The sequence below is a fragment of the Etheostoma cragini genome, chromosome 4 (genome assembly GCF_013103735.1).
Source record: "Etheostoma cragini isolate CJK2018 chromosome 4, CSU_Ecrag_1.0, whole genome shotgun sequence".
NCBI classification, from domain to species: Eukaryota; Metazoa; Chordata; class Actinopteri; order Perciformes; family Percidae; genus Etheostoma; species Etheostoma cragini.
The window spans coordinates 19,630,312-19,641,152 of NC_048410.1; the positions used below are offsets into that span (position 1 = coordinate 19,630,312).

The following is a 10,841-nucleotide window of genomic DNA, read 5'->3' on the forward strand; positions in this document are numbered from 1 at the left end:
AAAAAGTCATAGTATAGCAAAAAGTCCTGATCAAACGTGATAGTGTAGTATGTTGAAAAAGTCATAGTGTGGCATGTCGAAATATTCAATTAAAAAGTCATAGTATAGCAAAAAGTCCTGATCAAACGTCATAGTGTAGTATGTTGAAAAAGTCATAGTGTGGCATGTCGAAATATTCGATTAAAAAGTCATAGTATAGCATGTCAAAAGAAGTATACCGTAATATTGTGTGACAAAAAATTCATTTTAGAGCAAAAAGTCCTGATTAAAAAGTCATAGTATAATATGCTGAAAAAAGTCATAGTATAGTGTCTGGAAAAGGTCATAGTATAATATGTGGTAAAGTTTGATAAAAAGTCATAGTATAGCATGTCGAAAGAAGTATAATCTAGTATGTCGAAAAAAGGGAAAGTGATAGTATAATATGTTGAAAACAGTCATTATATAGCATCTTAAAAAAGCTGTTCAAGCATTGAAAATAGTCTTAGTAAAGTGTGTTAAAAAAAGTGATGAAGTCATGGTATAATATGATCCAAAAAGTTTAAAAAACTCATAGAATAGTATTTTGAAAAAAGGCATAGTATAGTATGTCAAAAAAGTCATAGTACAGTATGTCAAAAAAGTCATAGTATAGCGAAAAGTCCAGATTCAAAAGTCATAGTATAGTATGTTAAAAAAGTCATAGTTTAACATGTCGAAAAGTTTGATAAAAAGTAAAAGTATAGCATGTTGAAAGAAGTATAATTTAGTATGTTGAAAAAAGGGAAAGTGATAGTATAATATGTTGAAACAGTCATTGTATAGCATCTTAAAAAAGTCGGTCAAGCATTGAAAAAAGTCTTAGTAAAGTATGTTAAAAAAGTGATTAAGCCATGGTATAATATGATCCAAAAAGTTTAAAAAACTCTTAGAATAGTATTTTGAAAAAAGTCATAGTATAGTTTGTCAAGAAAGTCATAGTATAGTTTGTCAAAAAAGTCATAGTATTGTATGTCGAAAAAGTTGATAAAAAGTCGTAGTATAGCATGTCGAAAGAAGTACTCTATGATATAGTATGTCAAAAAAGTCGTAGTATAGTATCTTGAAAAATCAGTCAGTACAGCATTGAAAAAATCCTTTGCATGTTAAAAGAAGTATAACATAGAATGTTAAAAAGTGATTAAAACGTCACAGTATAGTACGCTGAAAAAGTCATAGTATAGTATCTCGAAAAAGTCATAGTTTACCCTGCAAAGATCTCAGGAGCGGTTAACCATTCCTCTCATAAGTCAACATTTAAAACTCAAACACAAAGAAAGCAGAAAGTAACGGACGTCTGGCCGCAAAGAGAGTCAAATCCGGAAGAATTTCTGACGGCAACGGAGCAATCCCAGAAGTGGAACGTCGTGGACAAGGACTACGCTCTAAAACCAAACATCCAACCCACCCAACTGTACATTCAGCAGCTTTATAATAGAATTAGTTTAGTAGAACAAGTATCTATCATGTCAAAATCTTGGCACATTGTTAAACACATTAAATAACAATAATCAACTAACATTAAATAACTACCTCATTGACTAACATGCTAACTGACCATTAACTAACGCATTAGTGATCACAAATTCATGCAGAAATTAAATGGACTATTTACAGACGGAAATGTGTCTAGATTTAAACCAGCCCATTTAAGTCGGAAGATGCTATACTTTATATCTTTATCCGTCAGGAGTCAGATCATGACCCATGGGACTAATTTAACATTCAGCGGGCTGCTTTATGATTCGGAACCATTTCATCCCAAATGTGACCTCCAACCTGCAGCTGTTTCTTCTTCTTCTTTCTTCATGTATCCACTTCCTTCCAGCTGTCAGCATGCACACATACCGGATAAGGAAGTGTCTCATCAGATCACCCAGCACTGAAACACATAGGCAGCACATGCAGCAACAGCAACTGTCTAACTATACATTGGCACATACTTATTAATTTATACTACACTATTGTAATTTCATCCTTTATGTGACTCTGTGAGTGTTATGACTTGCTCGGTAACCCTAACCTTTGGAAAAAAAACAAGTTAAACTCCAAGAAAAGACAAAACATAATTGTCCTCGCAATAAAAACCCTTTGTGATATATTAACTCGCACTATGTTTTTTATAATCATAGATGTCATTCACACACAATGCCAGTGTTTGGTAGTAAACAGAAACTGCTAGGGCTCACTGCTGTCTGAGATGACTAAAAGAAGGGATTAAACCTAACCCATAAGGTTCAGGAAATAATGAGGTGACTCATTTTCTCCAAGAATAGGAAAAGTATCCCCTGCTTTGCTTTATCAACCCATTCCAAATATTACTCCTGTATCAAATGAAACTTAAAAATAGTTGCATTTTGCAATCAGTTGTTGTGCATGTGGGTCCCTTTGCACCAAATTTGCAACATTTAAACTGTGATTTGTTACATAGGGTGATTTACACGTTCATTCAATTTGACACATTTCACTATAACAAATGAATCAGAACTTGCGTTTCTTGCATGAGCACGCAAGAAGACCCCTGTAGGACAAATTGAAATGTAATTTGCAAGCCACGATCATTTATGAAGCATGATGGCGCCATCTGTGTGAAGGCAGTGCTCAAAATCACTTTCGTGAAACAGGCCTTTGAGCTTTAGATATCTTTTTTTAGGAACCTTCCCCAATTTTAAAATATGAAGCTATCACATAGTAATGTGTAAATTCACCAGTCAATCCGTGTGAACTGAGGGTTAGTTGTGACTTCACGACTAGTTAACCATATTTAAAGGAAATCTAAATTATGCATCAGGTCTGTTAATTATCTACTGTAGAAATAAGTTATGTTACTTCTCTGAACTTGAGTTCTTACTTTGTTACTCAGTACTTTTTATTTATCAGTCAGCTATAATAGATTCCTTATGAGGTGGCAATAGTTTCTAATGCAATGTAGGATGTGTACACAGCCAATATTTATTGATTATTGACCTTTGGTACAAAAATACATACATCTTTTACAGCATTTCCCTTTTAAAGCATACTTAATAGTCTGCAAAATATGTTAGTACACTGCCATCTAAAGGTCAGCATGTGTCACCACAAGACTTGCAGTAATAAATGTTAAAAGTAGCCTTTACAAGGCATCCTGGTGATCCAAAGTAAAGGTTAAAGGTGCTGTCCGTGAACTCTGTCTTTAGTTTGACTTGATTATTCTCCTCCTATTGTCCCTTATTTCCTGTCACATCTCTACTGTCATTTCTCAAACAAAGGCATTAAAAAGCACGTTTGCAATGCATAGTGACACAGAGTGGCAGCCATTTGGTGAGCATTGGAAAAAGGGATTTTTAAGTTTGTTTTTAATGCTTTTTTTACATGTAGTTACAGAGAGACAGTTTTATGTGGTCCTCACATCATTTTGATCATGTATTTCTTTGCCTCCTCACTGTATCAGGAAATAATTATTTTATTGTGAAACAGACACTAATAAAGGTTATAGAAGTAGAATGTAGAACACACAGTATATCATTTGAGCAAAAATTCAAAACAATCTACAGGAAATGTATTTGATGCTCTGCTTGAAAAACGTTTCCAACAACGAAGCTGATTTGTGAGGGAGCTGTGAGGGTTCTTGTTTGAGTCATCCAGTCCTTCTGTGTGAGGAAATGATCCAGACAACCACTAATAATGGGTAACAAGCTGTGAAAGATCAAAGTCACTTATGTGGGCAGGAACGAGCTGACAGTGGAACACTTGGTTAAATACATGACAGTGGAGTTTCAGAGGTGTGTCACAACTCTGCTTGGACTTTTTACATCCTATTGTGTTGCAGCATTTAAATATTGTTTTTGCTTGGTGTTCTCCATTTTTCCCTTTGCTAAGCTTTGTGTGTACATAAATAGTTTGGTCAAATAGTGTTCCTCTATTTTGTGGCTGGTTATCTGAACTTCAAGGTGTTTAATTGTGAATATTCATTCAAATTGAAAAGATTATTGTACTCCTGTTGTTCAAAAATGACAAGTGTATGTTAGTAAATTTAAAAAAAGGTCATTATAAAGTTAAAACATTAAACATGTACTTCAATTGTGTTTTCTGGAAGAGAAAATGTAATATAACTCCTGAAACTGATAACATTTTCCAATGTCACTCATTAAAATCTCCTTGCTCAGAAGTTTTAAATAATACTCTTGACATAGTGTTCAAATGAGATGGAAGACGAAAGTCAGTAGCATTACTACTGACTTTCCAGCCGGTAAAATTTAGACTCACCAGGGATGGATGTAATCATTTAATTACTCTCCTTTTGAACTAAATGTTAGATTACTGAGACCTTTAAATTCAGTAATGATAAAAAAAATCAATACTAGTGTACGCTCAACAAAAGATAAAATGTATGTTATGCTGCCATCTAGTGAGATATGTACAGATGTATATATATATATATATATATATATATATATATATGTATATATAATTTATATAAAATAATTTTTTAGGAATATTTATATGTGAAGCAGATATTTAGCTTATTTACAATCTCTGCAGTATTTGTGGACTCGTCATGCAGGGGCTCCACATTGTAATTTTCTTTTGCTGAGTTATGAAAAACAATACTGAAACAGAAAATAAGGCATGCCTTACCTCACAATGTTAATGCAGTGTTAAACTTTGCACTCAGTGACTATTTTGTTTCCAATTCTTTTGACACAACATGGATGCAGCACAAACACCAACATCTTGCAATGTTGGTGTAAACGAAGAAAAAAAAATTGTGTATCCATCTCGTGATTTGAATCCGCTCCAAAGTGTAATGGGTTCTTCCTTTGCCTATGCATCACCCTTCATGACATTTGTGCCAGTAGTTTTTCCATAATCCTGCTGACAGACAAACAAACTAACTAACTATCAAATGGACAAACCACGCCGAAAACATAACCTACCTGGTGGAGGTCCTGTAAATATACATTTCCATGTTGCTGACAGGAGGGAAAAGAAAGACAACACTCGGTTGTTGTGGCAGATTTTAATGTTCATCTGACACTTCATAGCTGTTATAACAAACAAACTGACATAATACTGTAAACACAGCAAACAGACAGAAAAGCTCAGTTCAAAAGGATAAAAAGATAGGAACAACACAAACAGCAATGCCAAGACTTTTAAAAAAGTGATCTCCACAATGCCTTTTAAAGTCCATCATATAATGACAACAAGGAATCATCACACAGTGTTAGCAGTTCTCTCAGTTGTTGAAGCATGGTGATGATCTAGGACACTGCAAAAGCCCTAATGTGTAGATACTGTGTCAACCAAGGTCGGAGTTATGAACACCACAATGGAACGGACACTTGTTATTTTTGCAGTAAGGAGAAATGATCTAAAGGGTTTGCTAATTATTATAATTTTTTTTTTTATATATAGCAGCATAAAGAGTACCACTACTTTGATCTTACACAGGCTGGAAAAGTGACCCTTTTGGCACAAATACGTTCACCTCGGTTTCAAAAACGTGATAAAATACAGAATGCAACACAAAGTATACAGATACAGGCAAAACAATTTCACTTGGTGCTTCATGATTGAAAACACATGACTTGTATTCATAGTTTCCACTTTAGCAAAACAATGGAGACAAATAAACACAATGCTTATTTTATACAGATAACCACCATAACATAGTAACACACTTTTCCAAACAACAGGCATCTATCAACTTCAAATGAACAATGTGCAGCAGGTAGGTATATAAACAATTTTAATGTTGGAGATAAGGACAAAAATCTATTTTTATTTATTTTGCTTCAATGATAGAATGAATTTTTGAGATCATCATGATTCAGCTGCTTATTATTCGCCTATCCTTATGCTTCAAAGATTTTAACTGACCTCAAAATAGTTTGACAGAACTCAGCTCAAGGTCCTCTTCGGGCCTTTTGATGATGCTTTCAACCATCACACGGTCTTCATGAGCGGATGGAGTTTGCTCAGTTGTCATAGAGATTGATGGCATTCTGTAGCGGTTATTTCATCCACAGAACTTGTCTTTTAGGACTTATTGTCCATGCTGTTTTAGCAAATTGTATGCATGTCAACATTTCTGTCTCCATGACAACTAAGCAAAAACTGATCTGCTGATGAAAAAACACTTGATTCAAAGTGGACCTTGGGATTACTCTGTCAAACAAACTAGCTTATTCCTGTGTATTATCATTTATTGTCTTTCTTTTAAAGTACATTTAAAATTTAGAAATAATTACTTAAAAAGGGAAATGAACACACTGTAGTCCAACTGTAAAATAATATCTTTTGATTGATTGTTTAACTCGAGACACAATGTGAAAGCAACTTGGGCTTTGTTAGAAGTTACTGAAAGGAAAAAAAGACAGAAGATTTCAAAATAAGATTTCCAGCCAAAACAAGAGTGACTAGATCCCCCAAAAAAACAATTTGGGTATTTGCATATTTTACCCTTTTTCTCTTGATTTTAGTTGTCTAAAAATAATACTCACGTAGCTTTTAAGTTTCAGTTTTAGCTTAAAAAAGCTGGATTGAACATGAATTGGCTGTCTTCCTGTAATGTTCTGGGGTGTTTGTTCAACATGACAATTGTGAGCAACCTTTTTGGCATTCAATACCTAAAATGCCCACTCACAGTCATGTACAATGCACAGATTGTCTGTTTTTTCCATCTCCCTTTCAGCCTCCGACACTCTCCGAGTAGAGGCAGCATAACAGCTGCAGCTTTTACTTATTCCTCAGAACAAAAGCCTCACATGTACAGTATATACACAGGATCACATACTAGACATATGTCATTACTCACGGAGGGGTTAAGGCTGGAAACATTCTCTCATTTTCCCAACAGATCTAATGACCAAAATCAACAATGATTCGATCCTCCTAACAAACATTGCCTGTGTAGACCAACGCCTGAAATAAACCTTCATAAAAACACATCAGTAGATGACAAGATCTTTCAAAATACTCCCAAAGAACTGAAATGTTGGAGCAGCATTTGGTTGCCACTGCAGAGAGTGTCAAAAGGTGAGACAGTTGTGAGAGACAAGTTGAAATAGTGCTGTGATCTTTTCATGTGCTTTGTTGACAATAAGGAAAACTAGAAAATAAAGCTGGCCTTATTAGTTAATCAAAAAAATAATAAAACCTTTACTTGTAAGTTATTTTGTGGTCAGGTGGAGGGTTATCAGGTTGAGAACTACTACTTTGTCTCACCTCAGTATTAAAACCTATAAGTCATGAAGACAGTGTCAGTCAGACTCACTCCCTGTAGTCCAACTCCAGTCAGAAATTTTAACAGGAAGCAAACAAAAAACACAGTTTGGTTTGAGTGTTTGATATGATGAATAGATACAGTCAAAAACAAAAGCGATATTAGCAGCATCGTAGGTACTGTGACTTTTCAAATGATGCTGAAAGAGAATTTTTTTTTTTTTATCTTCAAAATATTTAAGACAAACAACACATAACACAAGCGAGACCCATCAAGTTCAAGTAAACCGATTAACACTTTTCTCCACCTTTCTTCAAACGTGAACAAAATATCCTTTTCATTATTTCACTGCAAATTCACTTTAAATTTACTGTGAATTTCTGGTATGTTGAACAGCATCTGCTGATGTACGGATATGCTAATTGCACAATGTCTTTCAATCTTTTCCATGGTACTTGCTGTAAAACATCTGTACTGCTGTTAGAAACTATTAGAAATGCAGTGGCTCTGTCCGTATCTATAGTACATACACGACATGACGAGTGCGTGATTCTCGGTTCACATATCTACAATCGTCTACCTCCACATCATCTCTGGAGAACAGCGCTCTTCCTGTTGACCCTGTGAGACGAGACATGGTGCGTCCTCTTCTTCTTCTTCCTAGTTTCTCTACTCCTTACTCCGGTAGCCAAAGAGTCACAGTGCAGAGACTTTGATGATGTTGGTGCCAGCTGAGCTTGATGTGGTCTGGATGCTCAGAGCTGCAGGGTGACCTGGGGGTGGGAGTTGGGGTGGCCTCCTCTGTGGGGGCCCGCGGAGGCCATCGCCATCAGGGGTCAAAGCGGGGGGTGATGGGAGGCTGATGATAGCTGTGGTGATCCGTCCGCTTTTGCAGTTGATTCTGCTGCTTTCATTGGTTTTCAGGTTGAGGTTCGAACGACTAGAGGAGGAGAAAAATAAAGTAAGAGAGACCACATACTTCATAATGTGCATCTACACAGACTTTGTGCAGTCAGTGAATGAAGCATGTAATCTTGAACACTGTCTACAAAATGAAGTACATAACAGGCATATTTTTCCCCAAGACTTCTCCATTGAACAAAAATCACGTATTTTACAATTGATTTCATTCATCTTTCCCTCAATTAAAGGAGGTTGGACAGACAAAATCCTCTGTTTATTGTAAATTCACTATTCCATAGAAGCCACCTAATGGGATTTTTCTCATTTCAACATTTCTAACCAAAGAAATACAGTTGAATAACCAGAGTCAGGATGTCATTTCTGAAAAGGACACACTACTAATTAGGTTTTCAAATGTGACTTTTATGTTTCATATTCTCAAAACCTTGGCACATAATAACCTTCTGCAAGCTTTACAGCCTTCGGCGCAAATTTAAAAATATGTATTTTTGTTATTTTGGGTAAACTGACCCTTTTAAAATGGAAATATTGTGAGCAGCTAAATTGCAAACTATTTCCCCATCACATAGTTGGCAGAATTCAGCAAACAACCGGGATACGTCTTCTCTCTGATGCTGCTGTGTGTTTCTGCTGTGCTTTACCTGGCAGTGTGTGGGTCGCCACACTGTATGTGCATGGCACTAAGCTCCTGCAGGGGGCACTGGTTTGACGGGACGGTGTAGGTGGAGGGCAGGCTGGCGTTGGGCAGAGGACTGTTTTTCTTTACCCTGCGGCCACAGCAGGTACCCGCAGAACTGTCGTGGCTGGATATGGAGGGGCTGGGAGACGGGTAGGTCTGTAGCACTGTCTCCAAGCAGTTCTGCTCGAACATCTGCTCGTCCACAAACTCATGAGCCTGGAGAGTACAAACAAGATGGTGGTCAACAGAATAAAGACTGACTCATGGGAATTAGAATATCCAAATCACTGTGCAGACAAATTATAATTAATTCATTAAATGATCAACCTCTACCTCTTGTATGGAATGTCTAGTGAATACTATATAAACGTTTTGAGGCTTTTTTTTTTTACCAAGAAGTTGTTTCTGTTTTAGATATGCTCTGGAGGACTTTGGAGCTACAGTGTAAGTCAGTGTCAAGTATAATTTTCTGACAAGGTAACTTTTGAGAGAGATTATAAAATGTTACTCGAACCTGCAAAAATACAAAGAAGAGCAACACGCATTCTTGAAGCAGCACAAAAGTTTATATAGTAATTAATAATGGGTGTGTAAACTCGACCACGCCAGACAATCAATATAGGTCCAAATGTCATATAATTATATATATAATACCATGGAGCAATACACATAGGAAAGTAATACAAATGCTTATTACATGTTGTGGGTTGAGTATATGGTTTCCAGTAGGGGAATGTAAGTACATTAAAGTACTGTATTTAAGTAGAAATTTGAGGTACTTTACTTGAGTATTTTTTTCTCATGCCACTTTATACTTTCACTCCACAACATGTATTTCGCAGCTTTAGTTACTTGTTACTTTACAAATTAAGATTTTTTGACACAAAGCATACAAAAATACAAGAACAGTTGAAAGGATTTGTCGATTAATCATTTGACATAAAATGAATTGCCAACTTTTCCAAACTATTACAACAAAAACATTTCAAGGTTCCAGCTTCACAATTGTGAAAATGTTCTGCCTTTGCTTTTTAATTATATGAGTACTTACATTTATTTTTAATAATTTGGAGGTTTTGGAATGTTTGCTGGACAAAACAAAGCACTGTGTGAAGAAGTCGCTCTGGATAATTGTGATGGGCGTTTATCAAATTTTAACATACCAAACCAAATTACTCAATTAATGGAGAAATTACTCCATAATGAAAATAGTCTTTAATAGTAGTCCTACACAAAATATTGAATGATTAGTTGCACCTCAACCAATTACAAATCAAGTCTTTTTCACTGGTGAAACCTTAATTTCACCATGATTCAATCTTTAAATAATGATTTAGATGTGTTTACAATATCCTATTTGTAGGTGGTGTGGTAGATCTTTAATGCTAAAAGTGGAATCAAAGATAGAGAAGTGTTTGAGTGTACTACCCACAGTGGTTTTCTCCAGACAGTGCAGTAGGTGGTGATGTTGGCTCTGTAACAGAGAGGTGGACTTAGTCCGCTTCTGATCATCCTCTTCTGTGTCCTTAGTAAGCCACACACACACACACACATACACACACACACACACACACACACACATACATACACATACACATACACATACACACACACACAAAGTTTTTTATTAAAGTTGATGAATGTTGACAAATAATATTGTTGCGGTATCCTGTTCACTCATTAAAGCCCCTCACTCTGTGTGCACAAAAAGACTCATGGATATGAATTTCTTTGTCATCTGTAATGAAAAGTCAGACGTGGCTCTTTTATTCTGCCTTGTGTCTACCAATTTAAACTGGACTATCTTGGTTTGTGCTTGTTGATTTCATCCTCATTTCCATTATGAGCCGATAGCTAACAACGCCTTCTGTTTGCTTTCCAATAACTTACCAGCCAATTAGTTACAAAGTGCACCACATATCTGCTTGGTGTGAATTGATGCCTAAACGTTGGCAAGTGGTTTATTTATAATTAATTCTCTTCATTGTGCATCCTTTGTACCATTACTTAATA

The 10,841-nt window shown here is 35.8% G+C and overlaps 1 protein-coding gene across 1 annotated transcript in view; it reads right to left on the reverse strand.

Annotated features, from left to right (window-relative positions):
• Positions 1–6,445: 6,445 nt before the first annotated feature.
• The window catches only part of LOC117943770 (potassium voltage-gated channel subfamily D member 3-like), a 68,064-nt gene continuing 63,668 nt past the window's right edge, over positions 6,446–10,841 (reverse strand). Inside the window, exons 5-7 of the mRNA XM_034870101.1 lie at positions 10,261–10,353; positions 8,791–9,044; positions 6,446–8,165 (exon numbers count right to left, since the gene is read on the reverse strand). Coding sequence (XP_034725992.1) covers positions 7,922–8,165; positions 8,791–9,044; positions 10,261–10,353 — 591 coding nt within the window. The 3' untranslated portion in view covers positions 6,446–7,921. The remainder of the gene's footprint in view (positions 8,166–8,790; positions 9,045–10,260; positions 10,354–10,841) is intronic.